At 36.4% G+C, this 19,706-nt stretch overlaps 1 protein-coding gene across 1 annotated transcript in view; it reads right to left on the bottom strand.

Annotated features, from left to right (window-relative positions):
- The window catches only part of LOC145266529 (uncharacterized), a 41,480-nt gene extending 23,738 nt beyond the window's left edge, over positions 1 to 17,742 (bottom strand). Inside the window, exon 1 of the mRNA XM_080122289.1 lies at positions 17,298 to 17,742. Within this exon, the coding sequence (XP_079978415.1) occupies positions 17,298 to 17,601 (304 nt within the window). The 5' untranslated portion in view covers positions 17,602 to 17,742. The remainder of the gene's footprint in view (positions 1 to 17,297) is intronic.
- Between the last annotated feature and the right edge of the window lie 1,964 nt (positions 17,743 to 19,706).

Genomic DNA, 19,706 nt, shown 5'->3' with positions numbered 1-19,706 from the left:
TGTTCAGATTTGTCTCCTTTGGATAGTTCAGTTGCCTCCCTTTGTCTGTTAACTGACGACGTGGACTTTAAATTAGACACTCTCAGTTATCTCCCTTTGATTTTTTTTTTTTTATTATTATATATAAAAAGGGACATAATGAGAGGTGCATAGCTTCTTCGTCTAAACATGTAAATAAACAAACATGTTTTGTGTGCTGATAAAAGGTGATGTTGGTATTGGGGATAGTAACGTTCATGGATTTTAAGACGTTGAAGAGTTGTCCCCCTTCGACCGCTATTTGTCAGTGATATAGATTGTACCTATTTACTATGCCTCCCCACGGAACAGAGTTAGACACCAGGGTCGTTTTTTAACGTGGAGAAAAGGTACAAAAATAAAAAATTGTCTCAGTCGTGAAGGACTGATCCTCCACCGAAAGAGAACAAGAAATGGAAGTGCAGCATCTGGAGAACAGATACTACACTTTGATCTTGGCCAAAAGCAGTTGCCTTCCTTTGTCAATTAGTGAGGTGAACCTAACCTTAAATTAGAGACTGAATTATCTGATTTTTTTTTTTTTTTTTTTGTATAAAAAGACACGTAAGGCAAAGTGTTCTCCCTCTTTGGAGTATACCTTTCTTCGTGTACAGATGTAAAAATAAACAAGACGTGAATTTCTCCATCTCTTGCGTGCCGATAAAATGTTACATTGTTAATTCATTGGTTTCTTTGTCATCGTAAAGATATATCTTCCACAAACAAAGTTATTTAAAGAAGAAAAGGTGCGTTCTCTTTATTTACTTCTGTAGAGTTGAATGTAATAATCAAAGAGGAAAACGCCCCCGTGTGTGTGTGTCGTGCGGTCATACAACTTACCTTCGGATGAGATCTGAGAGAAAGAGAAATTAAAGATGGCAGCCATGGATTTATAAGCTGTAGTCTCATGGAATCTCACGAGATCTCATCTTCCACTGCACATGTATGCAAATGGAATGGCGTCAATTTTCTGATAAAATGCCTGTTGGCAGAGGCAGTTGGGGGAGACGTGCTGGAAGTTGAGAGAGAAAGTTGTCAGTGACGAATTCTAGCTGGACTTTTGCGTATTGTATTTCGTTTATTTTGTTTTGTTGTTTACCAGCGCATTTAACATCACGCTATTTCGGCATAATGGGGGACAAATTCGACCTTAAATTAATACCGGAATTCGATGGCTCGACCTCGGTACTTGACTGGGTGGAGAAGGTGGAGTTGCATTGCCTGTTGTCTAGTGTGAAGAATATTGAACATATGGTTTCTCTACATCTGTCTGGCGGTGATTTCGCAGTATATGAACAGCTTGGTCCTGAGGAAAAACAGGATTACGAAAGGATCAAGGCGGCATTATACAAGGCATTCACTATCAACCCTGCCACTGCTTGGGAGCAATTTGAGGCAAGTACCTTGCATCCCGGTGAAACTGTCGACGTTTATTTAGCCGAGCTGACGAAATGGACGGTGTTGTTTGGTGGGCTGCCTGAGCGGGTCTTGGCATGCAAATTTTTGGCAGGGCTCCCAACCAGAGCAAAGCAACTCCTGCGGGCTAGCTCAAGCATAGCTTCATTGTCCCTTAATGACCTGGTAGAGCAAGCCAGGACCATGATGAAGAATACTTATGAGATGGGAAAACCGGTAGTCGCTGCTGCACAGCGCGCATTAAATGAGGATAGACTGTCCCAGGGGCCCGTCCTGCATGGTGAAGTCATATGTTATAGGTGCAATGACCAGGGCCACATTGCGAGGAACTGCCGGCAGTGACTGACAGCTATTCGCTGCTACCGATGCAATAAGACTGGTCATATGGCCTGGGATTGTTCAAGAAACGGGCTCGGGGACAAGGTGTCAGCGTCGACATCTTTCTCAAACAGAAATTAGACGAGGTGCTTCCGACCATTCAGGTCTATGTCAATGAGACATTGTGCTCAGCACTCTTCGACTCTGGGTGCTCTCTCATCGTAGTGAGTACGGGCCTCTGCCGCACTTGGAAAAAGAAGACTACTAGATTAACCACCCTCAGTGGAGCGATGTGGACATGTTGTGGGGTGGACACCGTGAACATTCGCACTAAAACTGGAAATTCAGCTAACATCGAAGCGGTCGTAGTACTCAAGAAACCGCTCAGCTTTGATCTGCTCCTAGGCTATGATGCTATCAGAGCCCTAGGTGGTGCTCACATAACGCAGCCGGGGGCGATACAGTTTCAGGAGAAGGTTCCAGTGTGTGCTGCTTTGAAGATTGATCAGCCATACTTTATTGTAGAGTTTGACTAGCAGCAGAAGGCTTGGACAACCGCGTGGAAGTGGTCGGAAAACCAGGAACCAGCCAAACTGAGAAATGAGGTAACAGAGTACCGTGTGCCCGACCGAATGAGGCCTGCATATGAAGAGGAACTTTGTGATTCGATCAAGGATGGCTGGTTGATTCGCTACCCCTATGAGAAACTTGGACCACCCAAAGGCCTGATTCTGCTGATGGTGGTCGCTCAGCACAAGAAAGCAAAGGTGAGACCAGTGATGTACTATCGTGAACTGAACGCGCATGTTGATATGTTCACGGCAGATGCTGACGTTTGTGCCGGCAAGTTACGAGAGTGGCACCAGCAGGGTTCCAATGTGTCCCTGCTGGATCTCAGAAAAGCATATCTGCAGGTCCGAATCAGTGAAACAATGTGGCTATTTCAGATGATGGTGTTTGCTGGCAGGAGGTACTGCCTTACCAGACTAGGCTTTGGGCTGAACGTGCCACCCCAAATAATGAAGACCATTATTAACACTGTGTTGTCACAGGAAGAGACAATAAAAGATGGGACATCGGCGTACCTTGATGAACAAAGACATTGTGTCATCGTCACGTGTAAGGGCTAAACTGGCTGAGTTTGGTTTGACGTGCAAGGATCCAGAATGTTTGGTGAATGGCGTTCGTGTCTTGGGCCTGAACGTTTTTCAGGCAGTTGAGTGCTTTCTTTCTATCACAGCCAAGGTGCTTCTGAACCAAGATGGAGGGTTGATTGGTTGTTTTACGGCATATCAACCCTTTTCAGGTTATTTAATGCCGAATCCAGTGATTTTGAAGAACAATTTTTTAATAGAATATATTTGTTTTTTTCAAGTCGGTTTCTATTTAACCCATAGTTGGGACCCTAACAGGTACTACCACTCTGGGTTAGAGTGGACTTGGAAACAATGGAAATTAAAGGGTAGCTCCACGCTCCCCAAAACCTGCAAGCTGGGACCTCACCATCGGATATAGTTTAAGCTCATATCCAGGATCAAGATGGAGGGTTGGTTGGTTGGTTGGTTGTTTTACGGCATATCAACCTTTTTCAGGTTATTTAGTGCCGAATCTAGTTATTTTGAGGAACGATTTTTAATGGAGTATATTTTTTTTTTTTAAGTCAGATTCTATTTAACCCATACTTGGGACCCTAACAGGTACTACCACTCCGGGTCAGAATGGACCTGGGAGCAATGGCAATTAAAGGGTGGCTCCACACTCCCCAAGGCCCGCAAGGTGGGGCTTCACCATCGGATATAGTTTTAGGTCATATCCAGGACCAGGATGGAGGGAGTTTAAAGAGATTTTCATGTCAGTAGGAGGTGCACCATTTTTTAACAGTCTTCTCCATAGTTGTAATTTGGTACTTTCCTTAGATGTTGTTAGGCTTGTGAATAGCTACCACTAACGAGCAAGACTTCACTCAGACTAGACATTGTTGAGGCACGATTTTTGTAAGCTCTATGCACAAACACAAATCGCCTAACAAACAATGCTTATTATTTAAAAATGTAAGACTGCTTCCCGCATTCATGCTAGCAATCTGGTCCACAGCTGTAGTCCGGTCTCTCCCTGAGATGTAGTTAACTTTGTAAATAGCTACCACCAACAAAGACCACTTCATACAGACCAGACAACTTTCTTATAAATCGCTTAATAAACAAACAATATTATAAAAATATAGGACTGCTGTCCTCATTTGCGCTGATATAGGTAAAGCAAGTGAGGGCAGGCTGCACAGCAAAACTCAGACCAGAATACTTGGGTTTCATTAAGAAAATATGAATTTCTATTGTCAGAGTTCACCTACATTTTATTTTCTAAATAATTGATTCATTTTTTTTTTTTTTTTTTTTACATATTCGTGTAGAGTGGGAGTGGGTTGTCATAAAATAAATTATCTCTACTTGAATACACATTTTCTTTACACTTGTTTGTAAGCAGAGATAGTTGGTTTTCTATCTCTGAAAAGAAAACTGACACTAACAACTATTAAACAATTAAAAGAAGAGAAAGGAAAGAAAAGCTAGAAAGCAACTTTAGAAAAAAAACAAAAAAGCAAAAAAAAAAAAAAGCTGATTTTAAACATAATGAAAATATCCTCTCCTTCACACATGTTTAAGATAACATCTGCATATGCTTTGGTTTTAGAACCCAACTCCTCAATCTCCTAACCCTAGAAACTATTCCCTAACACCAACATGAAAATGAATGAATAAAGACACAGGTAAATAAGTAAATAAACAAATAGGAAAAGAAATAAACTAACAAATTCGCACTCAATCAACCCTGTCCTCCGTGCAGCTGAATCTCCCCCCCCCATGACCCGTTTACAAAAAAAACCAAAAAAAAAAACCTTTTGCTGAAAGTTGATTTTCGTTTTTTATTAAGAATTCTGCTTTCAAAAATAAGCGTTGTTGCCAGAAGAGGTCTCTAGTAAGTAAATACTAGAAGACCGAAACATGCTCATGATTGTGTAGCAACAAATTACTGCTTATGTAAAGACAAATTGAAAATTATATAAGTAATGAAATCAAAAGGATGTAGTGTTTACCTGATATACGCAATGGCAAACTTCAAACTAATATAAATAACAGTATTTATATTTAGATAATTTAATCCCAACCGAATAAAAAAGCTCAATATGCAATAGAGAGTAGAGCTTATTATAAGAGAAAGAAAATTAAAACTAAGTTGAAATTTACAATCAAAATTTATTGTTTTATTGAATTCTCCTAAAAAACAATTTACAAAGTCCTTATTCCATGGAGTTTCAAAGAATGCTATTCTTGTTATTCTTCTCATCAGAGGACATAAAGAAATCAGCAAATTACACTTGTAGCAATGCTAGAATTTGCTGATTATGGCATTAAGTGAAACAGCAATTTATTATAGTCATAAATTGCCAAGAAAAACAAGTGAAAAAATGTTGGATATGTAAAAAAAAAAAAAACTTAAAAAAAAAAACCTTAAAAAAAAACAAAAAAACAAAAAAAAAAAAAAACAAACTGCACATAATATTTCTTAGAGCTTACATGAAGATTCTCTCCAGGTAATCTGAAAAGCGAAAATAATTCTTTAGAGAGAATGAAGTCCATTAGTGTATTCAGCCGATTTTGATTGTAAATTTCAACTTACAGTATTAATTTTCTTTCTCATATATATATATATATATATATATATATATATAGTTTTTATTTATATATTTGAATTTTCTTTCTCATATATATATATATATATATATAGTTTTTATTTATATATTTGAATTTTCTTTCTCATATATATATATATATATATATATATATAGTTTTTATTTATATATTTGAATTTTCTTTCTCATATATATATATATATATATATATATAGTTTTTATTTATATATTTGAATTTTCTTTCTCATATATATATATATATATATATATAGTTTTTATTTATATATTTTAATTTTTTTTCTCATGTATATATATACAGTTTTTATTTATATATTTTAATTTTCTTTCTCATATATATATATATATATATATATATATATATATATATTACATACTAGCAGAAAGACCTGACGTCACCTGGATTTCACACTTCCATATTTCTATTGCCATCGAAATCGCCTATTTTTCAATCAAATCGATCGATTGCCTGCTCTAGTTGGGGACCCATCGCGGTGCACCAGGAGAAAGCTTCACGTACCTCTCCACAGTGACAGTCCACAATATATTGTAGTCAACATTGCATTGATGCTGTTTATTCTATAAAACTATTTTTTATAGAATGGTTTGAATTTAAAATGAAAATGTCAAGTATCATGGTGCAATTGTGCTTTAAAGAGAAACATTTCTTTCGAACGCGCCCGTCATATCAAAGAACCTACTGTTGATTTCATATATTGGGCCTTTCGTCTTGTATAGCAATAAAACTTCTCAAATGCACTTGTGATGTTTACTGTGTAAGGTGTTAACTTTGGTCAAAATCGCCTGTTCCTTCTTTCATTGGATTATTTTGATTATCGATACTTATCTAAGACATTCCAATACAAAACCTATCTAAGAACACTGCCAGGCACATAAAATACCTTTGTATGAAATTTCATGAAAATCGGCCTGGCTGTTTTAGAGTCCATAGGGAACAGACTCACACACAAAGTTTCTTATATATACATATATATATATATATATATATATATATATATGACAGTTCAGATTAAATTAACTATCCAATCAATACGGGAAAAAGAAAAACTCTTAATACCATGAACTTAATAAATGAACTCCAATCTCTGGTCCCCCCTCGCCAATCTTTCACGAAAAACACCCGTCTAGCTGAATCCACTGTGAAAAATTTCCCCCACTCTATATCTGTGCCTAAATCAAAACGCAGATTCCATGAACAAAGCTTCTTTCTTAGAACTGCACGCCTGTGGAACTCTGTCCCGTCTGCCTGCTTCCCTCCGGACTACAACTTGGTTGTCTTCAAGTCCAATGTTAACAAATTCCTAATGAACTGCCCCCTTAAGTAAACATATCAGCAAATCTCCTCACTAACGTAATGTACTTGCAATAACCCTTATCCCTGAGTGACTTCCGGGCCTTGATAAGTGGTGATCACTATGTAAAAAAAAAAAAAAAAAAAAAAAAAAAAAAATACCATAGTATTTCAAAGCTTGATGCTTCTCATCAGAAGAGAAGAGCAAGATTATATATACACTATTATATTTCATGCAGATTTATTATTATTATACAGCCAATTATCTATTGATAGCCATCCAATATATAGTAATGATTTCAAAAGTTGAAATTAAAACTAGTATTTATTTGAGCGCTAAAAGTTCTGGTTTCAATTCTGATGGGAAAGTCTTAATTGTTCTTTATCTTTCCAGCGTCATTGAGCTACGGACAGATGGATACAAAAAGTTGAAAATTAGCCGACTTGAGCTATGAAGGCTTCACGCATACGCAAAAGAAACAGCAGGAGTCATGCTTTATTCGACTGTTTTGTTTTCAATTTTGATATCTTAGCAATTTTTGCCGACTAAAAACCCAAATTGCAAGTGTGCTAGACGCCGACGTAGCCATATATCAAATTTCAACTCTATAGATGAACTATGAAGCTATTTTGAACAAATATATTGACTTTGCCCAGTAAACGAATTCAGCGAACAACTTTAGCACCTAAATTGTTGACATTACAAATTATTTTAGTTTGCCACAAATCGTTCTAGTTTGCTTGACAATGTTAGGAGCTGTCAGCAAAAAATCTATTCACTTCATAAAGCTGAAAGAGATCTTGAGTTACTGTAAAGCAAGCAAAAACTATTTTTCTTCATAAATCTGGGTCATATTTTCCTGCGACTGCGGGCTGTGACGCATATCTTACTCAATTGAAAACATGTATGCCGGAGCTTTAAGGGAGGTCAAGCGTAGCTGAATAGCCAGATTACAAGAGTCAACACAGAGATTATCTCAACATCGATCGAATCATGCAACCACTTCTCGTGTGACTGTTTCTCCCCTTGCCATGACTTACAGGTCTTTTTCTTTTTTAAATTTACTATTAATTTCATTATTGAAATAAAAAAATTAAATAGCATAAAATAATTTTTTTTTTTCAAAATCCTATTCAAAAAACAAAACTAGCAGGGAGACCCGATGTTGTCCAGGATTGAAATGATAATCAACGAATGTTTCACACTCCCATATTTTTATTGTCATCAAAATCAGTGAAATCGTCCATTTTTGAATCAAATCGATTAATTGCCCGCTCTAGTAAGGGACACATCGTGGTGCACTGGGAGGAAACTTCACATGCTTCCCTGCAGTGACTTAGTCCACAATATATTTTAGTCTATATTGCACTGTAGAAAACCTGTTTATTTTAGGAAATTATTTATATATATAACTAGCGGGGTTACCCGGCGTTGCCCAGGTGTTTAGAGGTGTATGTGGTTTTGGGCAAATTAAAATAAAAGAATAATAAAAAATCGTTGCCCGGGTGTTTGTGTCGGAGGGGGGGGGGGATAAAAAAAATGTTTTAGTAGATAAGCAGGAAGGATCGAACCCGAAGCCTTGAGGCGAAGTTGGAAAATAAAGTGTAGAAAAAAAAAAAGAAAAAAAGTGCGACGTTAACCGATTGGCCACCAGGAAATAATAATGGAAACATGTTTGAATTAATTTAAGTATTAAGAATTGGCAGGTGCCCGTACTTAATGAGGTCAACTTTCACTGCGGGGCAGTTTTTTTATTTACTGCGGAGCAGTTTTTTTTTTTTCCTCCAAGATGTTGTGGGGGGAAACTAGCTCACTATAATAAGAAGGATTGTCCGAATCGAATAGCAATTGTCTGATATAAGCAGAAACTCTGCGTGCTGGGAACGATTTGTTAAACTTCGAATTAGTTTCGCTTTTATACGAAAAAAAATGAATCCACATGCAACGATCCAAAAATGTGAAATATTTAGCTTTACAAAGTCGGGCAAATTAAATAGACAGGCGACCCCTGTTGTTAACTCGTAGATATTATCATTTAGACGTGATATAAGAAGTTTTAAGAAGGAGTGAGCCAACCAATCGCTTCCTGGAAAAAAGCCTTTTGTGGACATACACAAAAAGCGAACATACATACACACATTTTCGCTTTATATATATATATATATATATATATATATATATATATAATGGCTTGAATTAAAGATTAAAATAAAAAAGTCAAATCATTCTTCAATTGTGCCCTAAATAGAAACATTCATTTCGAACGCGCCCTTGTCATATCAAAGAGCAAACAGGGGGGGGGGCAACCTTGCCGGTCATAAAATATGCTTAAATATATTTTAATTTATGCAGATTTCATTTTTATTATTACAGAGCCAATTCTCTATATTATATTGTACCTAATATATAATACCGATTTCAAAAGATAATAAAAATAAAAGGACTTGGGTGCCATCAGCTAGAATCCAAACCAAAACATTAGCGCTCCAGCCGCTTTTCCTACCGTTTGAGCTAACCCAACAGACAAAGTTTTAAAATTAAAGCACTTTTAGCTATCATTAGGTTCACGCATGCGTAAACTAATACAAATATGTTGGCAAGTTCAAATGAATATTTTGCACTACAACTTCTGTGTTATTCATCCATCCAAACAAAGATTTTACTGATTGTGAACGATCACTATTTTCTGTTAATTTCAGTGTTATGTTGTTACAAGAAATGAGCCCTTTTCTTGTAAGTAAGAAAAACATTAGATAGACTGAGATTCGAACCTTGTAAGCAAGGTTCAAAAATAGATTCAGAAAGGAATCTGGCATTGTTCAGTTTCACATAAAATAGTTTAGAGATGTTGGAAAAGGAATTTTGATTGTTCGATTCTTTTTATGAAAACTGAATTAAAATAAGGTCAGAGAAAATAAAGAACAATGCAATTTAAATATGTTGAAAAATAGGTTAGGTCGAAAAATAGGTTAGTGAGAATTCTTTGTCTGCAGAAATGATTTCGAAACATGTGCGAACCACGCATGTTCAGACAACGTGGGTCGATCACGTTTTTGCACACACGTATGACGTCATGGCAGAAATGAATTCTCAATACAGGCGAGAGTCGAAAATGAGTTAGACAGAGAGAGATGGAGCGGATCGAATCAGAGGTGGGTCCCCCTTTAGAAGCGAAGGGTTAGAACATGAAACATGTAGAAACAACTTTGAATTCCTGGATGTGATCATCATTTTGACAGGTCAAATGGAATAAAAGAACATCTCATATTTTTGTAAATGTCATCTTCGTGTCGTCTTTCTACCAAATTGAAGGTAATGTGAAATCATTTATAAACATTGTTTCCACTCATCTTTAAAATGAACTTTGTGTATAACTCATCTAAGTAATGTGCCCCCCTCTTCATCTAAGAAATTTTCTATCTTGTTTAAAAACCTCTCTTCACCCGGGATGCCTACTGTTGTTTTGATCTCCACCCCCGCTACTACCATTTTTTGACCCCCCCCAACCCCCAGGGATCCTTGCTACACCACCTTTCCACACCCAATCACTGGGGGGAGGGGCACCTCCTTCACATTATGGGTTTGAACCTGCCTGCCTACTACCACATTTTTTTTTTTTTTTTTTTTTTTTCAAACAAACACCTCTTTCCACCCGGGCTGCCTACTGTTGTTTTGATCCCCCCCCCCCTCTGCCCCGCTACTACCACTTTTTTTTTGGGGGGGGGGGGGTTCCTTACCACACCACCTACACACACTCGGGCAACACCGGTCGCCCCTGCTAGCTTATAATACAACACCAGCAGGATCCGTGGAAATGCAGTTGTATTTGACTACCCTTGCTAAATGATTTTTGTTTTAATGTGATTATTTTTACTGTGCAATAATTTATAGCAGTTTGAAAAAAAAAAAAAAAAAAAAAAAAAAAATCTACTGATGTCGCCCCACTGTTATGAATTCGGAATAGTGGTATGTGAGCAAGAAAAAAGTATTAAGTGGATACAATTAAAAAAATAAAAGAATATTTGTGATTTATGTACGTAATAACTCAACCAACAGCTAAATTAACTGCCGATAAAAAGAAATCCAAAGGAAAATGATTTTTCTTTTAATTCGATTAACAGCAGATACAAAAATTGAAGCAAGTGAAGCATGCATGGTCCCCCATAAGTGCACAGTGAACAAGGAATAAAAAATGACTAAGTTCAGCACTGCCCCCCCCCACTCTCCCTTATTTAGTCCCAAAAGTCCCCAGCAGACTTCAAATCCTGGTGAAAATGAACAAACGGTGCAGTTTTAGACCTTAATATGTAAATTTTCAAATGTTTAGACCAGAAATTGTCCGAGTAATTTGATAGAGACTGCAAAGGTCAAATTTTTTTTAACTTTGACCCCTATTATGACCCCTTATCATTTATTGTTTTTGGCTCAAATCAAGTTATTAAGTTAGATCCATGTCCAAGGAACCTATATCTAAAATTTCAAGTGTTTATACCCAAAATTGGTGAAAGAGTTTGGTAGAGTTCTCAAAAGTCAAATCGTTAAACTTTGACCCCCTTAAAAGCCAAATTTCTGGCCGAAAACTGATTACAAAGATTTTCCCAAATCTCCATAGCCTGTATATCAAATCTCGAGTCTGTAGACTGAAAATTGACAAAGTTATTGTGTAGAGAAATATACACAGACAGACAGACACTTTCACTTTTATAGATATATAGATATACTAGCATTTCAGCCCGGCGTTGCCCGGGTGTTTGGAGGTGTATGCTGAGCAAAAAAAAAAAAAGAGTAAATTTTTTTTTTAATTTGACCCCTATTATGACCCCTTAAAATTTATAGTTTCGGGCTCAAATCACTTTATTAAGTTAGATCCAGGTTCAAGGAACCTATATCTAAAATTTCAAGTGTCTAGACCCAAAATTGTCGGAGGAGTTTGGTAGAGTTCTTAAACGTCAAATCGTTGAAATTTTACCCCTTAACAGCCAAATTTCTGGCTGACACCCGTCACATCGATTTTCCCAAATCTCAGTACCCGGTATTTCAAATTTCGAGTCTATAGACTAAAAATTGACAGAGTTATTGCGTAGGGAAATGTACACAGACAGACAGACAGACGCGTTCACTTTTATAGATATATAGATGTATGTTGGGGTGGAATGTCGAGGGGAGAGAGATATGAATGAAAGCTTATTGTTATTCATGTGCAACGATCCAAGTAAACAAGTTCAAAGCAAACCATTTGTAACAGATGGTCTAGAGAAAATAAAAAGCACACTGTCATAAAGTTTATTCTTCGCTTAATAATCAGTGATATTTTCGTATTGATTGGATAATTACTTGAATTTTGATAGATTTTTAAAGAGAACGACTGTTAAAAAATACTTACTTCCTCCTCGAAATCATACAAATTGGCTAGTCATCTCATAAGATGTATAGCAAAACTTTCAAGAATCTACGCCAATTTTAAAAATGCCTGTACAAAAAGTCTGGAAACTTATTGAAGGCATTTGTATGTATGCGTGTGTCTGCGTGTAAATATTTAACCGATAAATCCAGTGAAAAAGATATATACGAGTATAGGTGTGCATGTGTGTGTGTGTATGTATATGTTTTTTATTAGATTGTGTGTGTGGGGGTAGCAGATTCAGGTAGGCATGGGTGAAGATATATGGATAGGGGGAGGGGGAGAGAATATCCATATATCTCCACCGACGCCAATCTGAATCTGCTACGCCCACATACCCAATACAATCTAATGTATTTTAACCCTCAAAACTGAAATATTGTTAATACCCATCTCCCTCCCACTTATTATCTCTTACCCCCCCCCTTATTTTTTCGTATTTCTTCTAAGACACTTCTTCCTAATACTAACAACCATTTCTGTAAGGTCTGACGAGGCTGTTGGATCGTAAACATGGTCCAACATCCGAAACATATGTAACCAAACAGATAAAACGGTAATAAAAAAATAAAACACATATTTGCTCTGCAATAATATTGAGTACTCTCTTCAGGTTTTTACTAATTACCAGTTTTAACAAATATATATATATATATATATATATATTAGTTTTTTTTTGTTTTTTTTTATATTTTCCTTCCTTTGAAGATTGTAATGCCGGGTATGGGGCAGCCAAACCAGCTGCCAACATTGCCCCGCTTTTTTATTGAAACCAACCGAGAGCTCTTTTTAGTATCCTCGCTGTTCCCTTAAGTGCAATTGTCCGAATCTCTTTTGCACTTGGTTCACCAGGAATATTAGTTAGGTAGGACTTCAGGTTCTTCTTCATAAGTCCTGTGGCACCTATGATAACTGGTATGTACGCAGTGTTGTGCTGTATTAAATGTACTATTAAATAATTGCTTTAAAAAAAGTGAAAAAAAAAAAAAAAAAAAAACAGAAAAAGAAACTGAGACATGGCCAGGAGCGTATTAAGTTTTTTCTTGTAAGTAAAAAAAAAAAATACTCGAAATTGGCCAGTCATCTCAAAAGATGTATAGCAATAACGAGGTACGGGCAAAATGAATGCCGATGCTCAAAATGTATAAACATTTTGACCCCTCCCTTTATTTAAAATCCACCAAAAATCAGAAAATTAACCAATTTTAATGAAATTTTCAGTATTTATCAAATAATGATCACGGAATATAATGAACCCATTATTTTTATTTAAATCTTAGTGGAAATGTATTACTTTGTTTAAACAAAAAATAACTTTACTGAAGTTATGGTTTTCTGCAGCAAAAAAAAAAAAAATGCAAGAATTTATTTTTGCTTTTTTTTTTTTTTTTAAATAAAGCATTGTAAATTATAACAATTTTTTAAAAATTATTAAATTTTTACAGGAACATTACGAAAAAAACCCTAATGTCCGTATTAATGAATTCGATATAACTCGAAGAAAAATGAATTTCTCAAACTACCAATATCATCATTGAATTAAGCATTGTTTATTTAATATTTTCACACAAAAAAAATTATAATAGCAAAAATATTTCTACTTTTTTTTTTTTTTTTTTTTTAAATTACAGATTTCTCATAATTTTTATATGCAAAATTTTAATAATTTCCTTGCTTGCAAGAATGTGAAACTTTCGGCGTAACATAATTTTTATATAATCTCGAACGATAATTAAAAAAAAAAAATTAATTTAAAAACAGGAACATAAAAAATAATTAAATTAAAAAATGATAAAAATTGATACAAATGTTCAGAATAGGAATGTACGGATGTACGTCTGGGGGGAAAAAAAAAGTAAGAAATCTGACACCCCTACCTCCTTTTACTATCATGGCTTTATTTTGAAACTGTTTTTATTGGCTGAAATTTTGGCCTTCTGTATATTCGTGTTTACAACCTGTTATCGGTTGCGTTTTTGGCGAACGGCATAATTACTTGCTTTTTGAGGGCTAATTAAGCTGTATTTTGTATAAACAAGTTGTTTTTTTTTTTTTTTTTTTTAATTTTTTTTATTATTTATTATTTAATTCAATATCTTAGGACTTTACTAATTATCTTTGAAATAGACCCAGAAAAATAATATTAATCTTTTAAAGGATTTTTACAATTAATTTCTTTTAACTCCAAAATTTAGCGGAATTGGTTAGCTCGCCGTGAAAACATTTTCATAACTTTTTTTTTTTTTTTTTTTTTTTACGTGTAAAAATTTTTTTTTTCCTTTAGGAAATTAACTTTAGTCTCTAATCTTTCAAATACAATCAAAAAGTAGTTTCTTACGTGTGCCCACCCACATGGCATATATTTTTTTTATTTTTGTAACACGATAAGATGGCACCCAAGTCCCGTTTTCATTTTATTCAACTGACTACATATACGAAAGCTCCATAAAATATATTAACATAATTGGAAAACAAGAAAAAAAATGTCTGTGATGTCTCTTTACATCTGTGAAGTCTCGATAATCACTTCAAAATAAGAAATAAAACAAAATGGTAGTAAAAACCCACCCAATAAATGTCACGGTAACATCTATTAGGTGTGTTTCTACCACAATTTTGTTTTATTTCTTATTTCGACGTCTTTGTCGAATCTTCAAAGACATTGCGGCCATTTTTTCTTGTCCTTCGTTAGCATTCAATAAATAAACAGTTCATATAAAATAAAAACACTAAAAACTTATCCAGTTAGGTAGAAAAATAACTTATTTTGCCTTTGATAATGAATGAACATATATGCAAGGCAATGGTGGAAACCCTAAAGGAAGACCTCCAGTCTGTAGTGGAATGGGGTCTGAAATAGTTGGTAATGTTTAATGCTGCCAAGACTAAGCTTGTTTCCTTTAATAATTACAAGAAACCTTTTCAACCAGCCATAGCTATGGCTAAAGATATATTACCTGAAAGTACTTAGTTCAAACTCCTTGGCTGAACATTCACAGGGAACAGGAGTTGGAACAGATACATCGAGAGGGTATTTATTTGCTCCCCCACCGAGCAAATTAGGTACAAGGCCGATTTTTAATGTGAGGAGTGAAGGGGAAATGGGGACCAACTCCCTGGGGAGTAGGGGAGCTGGATAGTGACAATTGGTATGAAGGGTTGTCCCTACATTGACCAAGGTCTTATATGTGGGGTCGCCCCCACATATGGTCTTTGCTTGCAGTATCTGCCGGAACAGATTGTATTTATTTGCTCCCCCACTGAGCAAATTAGGTACAAGGCCGTTTTTTAATGTGGAGAGGGAGGGAGGGGGAGGGAAAAGGGGGACCAGCTCCCGAGAGGTGGGAAATGGGAGCTGGATAGTGACAATTGGTATGAAGGGTTGTCCCTACATTGACCAAGGTCTGATATGTGGGGTTACCCCCCATATAGTATTTGCTTGCAGTATCTGCCGGAACAGATGGTATTTATTTGCTCCCCCACTGAGCAAATTAGGCACAAGGCCGTTTTTAATGTGAGGTAAAAACCAGCTCCCCTAAAAGGGGTCACTCTGGTTACCAAAAATAATAATTGTCCCAGTATAGAGGGTTTCCCCTCCATTGACTGGTACAAATTATCTTAAGTGCAGTATCTGCCGGAACAGATGGTATTTATTTGCTCCCCCACTGAGCAAATTAGGCACAAGGCCGTTTTTAATGTGAGGTAAAAACCAGCTCCCCTAAAAGTAGGCAAAAAGGGGGCACTCTGGTTACCAAAAATAATAATTGTCCCAGTATAGACGGTTTCCCCTCCATTGACTGGTACAAATCATCTTAAGTGCAGCATCTGCCGGAACAGATGGTATTTATTTGCTCCCCCACCGAGCAAATTAGGCACAAGGCCGATTTTTAATGTGAGGAGTGAAGGGGAAATGGGGACCAATCCCCGGGGAGTAGGGGAGTTGGATAGTGACAATTGGTATGAAGGATTACCCCTACATTGACCAAGGTCTTATATGTGGGGTCGCCCCCACATATGGTCTTTGCTTGCAGTATCTGCCGGAACAGATGGTGTTTATTTGCTCCCCCACTGAGCAAATTAGGCACAAGGCCGTTTTTAATGTGAGGTAAAAACCAGCTCCCCTAAAAGAAAGGGGCACTCTGGTTACCAAAAATAATAATTGTCCCAGTATAGAGGGCCTCCCCTCCACTGACTGGTACAAACCATCTTAAGTGCAGCATCTGCTATACTACACTTTGATCCTGGCCCGAGGGCCAAGTACCGGCGCTGAACAGATGCATCGAGAGCATTGCCAAGGCTGCTAGTGAGAAAGCTAGAAAGTTACTTATGCCTGAAAGTATCCTGTACCACTACAAGGCCACCATTCGCTCATGTATGCAGTATTGTCACATTTGGGCTGGTGCATCTGCTGCTGGTCCTTCACTCCTGCATAGGGTTCAAAAGAGAGTCGCCAACTTGATAGGTCCTGAACTGTGGTCTAAGCTTCAAACCTCTGTCCCATCAACAAAATGCTGCACCCTTCTGCCTGTTTTACAAGTATTTTAATGGTGGATGTTCAGACAAACTACAAGCCCTTGTACCCCTTCGACGTAATTTCCCGACAAACCTGACAAGCAGCAAAGTCCCACTCCTACACAACAGAGATCTCTAGATGTAAGAAAACCTTCTACTCTAATAGTTTCTTCTCCAGAACTGCTAGACTTTGGAATTCCTTTCCGGATATCTGCTTTCTCAACTGTACTGACATGCAGAAGTTCAAGTGTAATGTGCACAGACATCTTGCTGCTCAACTCCCTACATAATATCGCTGCAACTTATGTCTCTGATAGTAGCCCCCTGCATCAAAGTGGCACTGTGCTTTGTTTGGGGTGGTGAAAATGCAATAAAAAAAAATAAATTAAAAAAAAAAAAAATTATTTGTTATATATTTGTTTTTTTTTGCAACTTTTTCGTTCCTCTGTGAATTGTAATAACAAACCCTCTTTTGTTTATCAAATTATGTTAAAAAGAAAAGTTACAAACCACCATCCTTCCCGCATGTTAAGAATGATTTTTTTTAAATAACAACGTTAGTATTTCAGCACGGTCCGTATTCTGCATAAGTACTGAAAAGAAAGCTTACCTTCTTGGTGTTCTTCCACCAAGTAAACAGGTATTTCTTTGGCCGTCCCAACGGGGACACTTGGGTTCCTGGCCTTGTTGGAGTGTGGACCCTTTGCAGAGCCCCCTCCTGGGGGCGCCTTTCTCGCCCTGTGGTGGGAATGTTTCTTCTGGAGTCGAAAAGTCGAGCCGACTGACTTGCTGGATCGCAGGAGGGCCGCATAGGTGAGCACGACCCCGCAGAGGACGAGGAGCAGGAAGAAGGAGCCGACGGCCCTTCGTCGGAGCCGACAGATCTTGAGGTTGAGGTTGCACAGCATGATCATCGATGGGGGTGATGTGGAGTGGGGTGGGGTGGTCTACGAATAAGGGGGCGAGAGACCGAAACAAGGGGACATGAAAATTAGAAAAATATGACAGATATCACAATTTATATATATAAGAAAAATTTAAGTTATTGAATTAAATTTTAGTAATAAAATGTTAGAATCGTATGTACATGGAAAACGACATGATTAAGTATTTGGTCCTAGAACAGGTTTCAGTAATTTGAAATCATATATATATATATATATATATATATATATATATGCTTAATTTAGGCCTATTACAGAGTAGTAAATCGGTATATATTCATACCTAAAGTGTTCAATACTAAGTTGTTTGTTAATAGAGCTGATATTGTGTATGGTTTGTTTAGTTTACTGTGATCAAGCGAAATTTCGCCCTATGTGCTTAGAGATTAATAATGTGTATATATATATATATATATATATATATATATATATGTGTGTGTGTGTGTGTGTGTGTGTGTGTGTGTGTGAAGTATTCAGGCTAACAATTAACGAAGATTTACGAAAATGTTGAGTTTTTTTTCACTAGGGAACATGAAAAAAGTGATCACTGACAATGCCAGATTTTTTTTTTTTTTTTTTTTAAATACAAAAGTTGAAAAAAAATAAATAAAGAGTGATTTAGGAGTAAATTTATGGTCAAATTATAGACCGAGATGCGTTATTTATATACATAAATAAATCACAATTTAAGAAGAAATAGGGAGACTCGCCAAAACGGGAGCGGGTGAAAGACCTGTACCGGGTGGCATATAGATCCCTCTTTTGAATCCGAACATCAAAGCAAAGACCAAGATATGTTTGGCATGAAAATCAACATCTCCAAGAGTTTCCGTTTTCTTTCCCCCCAGTTAAACACTTAAAATAATAGATGGAATCTTACTAAACATCTTTTGCTCATTTGGAATCGCTTTTTTTTTTTTCCTTTCTTCTTTTTCTTTCTACCTTGCCGTCGATAACGAACGACAATAAACATTAAACAAGATAAACGAGTCGAACTGCCGTAAAACGTTCTGAGCGAAGCTAACAATCGTTTTACGACACACCCAACACAAAGTCGTAAAATGGTCTATAAAATAGAAATAAATAAATAAATAAATAAAAATAAAAAAAACCCACAGTAAATGTATGGAAGCTCAGAGGGACAATAATTAACATTATCTTTAATGGAAGGTATTCCGGCATATTCCTCGAGACATTTCATAGTTGCATTACTTCCCCTGTTTTCTAGATGGTGATAGATGATTTGGAGATCCCGACGAAACATCTTTCAACAGATATTATGTATTATAATATGTAATATGTGATATGATAATATTATTATTTATTTTTTAACATTTTATATGAAAATAAGTGGAACAATGTGAACAATCCCTATTTTTTATTTAAAAATTGTGTAATATTTATTTCTTGTAATTAAGTTGAATTAACTTTCTTTCTTATGTGAAACATTCGTAAAAGTCAATAAACATACTTTTTTTTACGGAAATCTATCATTCTTACGCCAAACTACTACTACTACTACTACTACTACTACTACTACTACTACTACTACTAACAACAACAACAACAACAACACCAACATCAATAATAATAACAACAATAATAATAATAACGACAACAACAATTAGGATATATGTCACTAGTGACATATGGCCGAGTGGTCCTAGACATTGTATCAAAGTTTACAGTTACCCAAAGGTGCTGAGTTCAATCCTGGGAATAAGGGTTATTTCGTGTACAGTATGTTAATGTTGAGATTTGATAAAGTGTCTTACTTAAGGGGGCGGTTCATCAGGAATTTGTTTATGTTGGACTTGAAGACATCCAAGTTGTAGTCAGGTGGGAAACAGGCAGACGGAACAGAGTTCCACAGGTGTGCACTTCTAAGAAAGAAGCTTTGTTCATGGAATCTACGTTTTGGTTTTGGCACAGATAAAGAGTGGGGAAAATTTTTGACAGTGGTTTCAACGAGACGGGTGTTTTTCTTGGAAGATCGGCGAGGGGAGACCAGGGATTGGAGCTCAGACGAGCACCTGCTATGGAAGTAACGATAAAACAAAGGCTTGCAACGTCTC

This window comes from Euprymna scolopes, chromosome 41, assembly GCF_053919585.1.
Source record: "Euprymna scolopes isolate OS-2025 chromosome 41, ASM5391958v1, whole genome shotgun sequence".
NCBI lineage: Eukaryota > Metazoa > Mollusca > Cephalopoda > Sepiida > Sepiolidae > Euprymna > Euprymna scolopes.
This window is presented reverse-complemented; position numbering and strand designations above follow the sequence as displayed.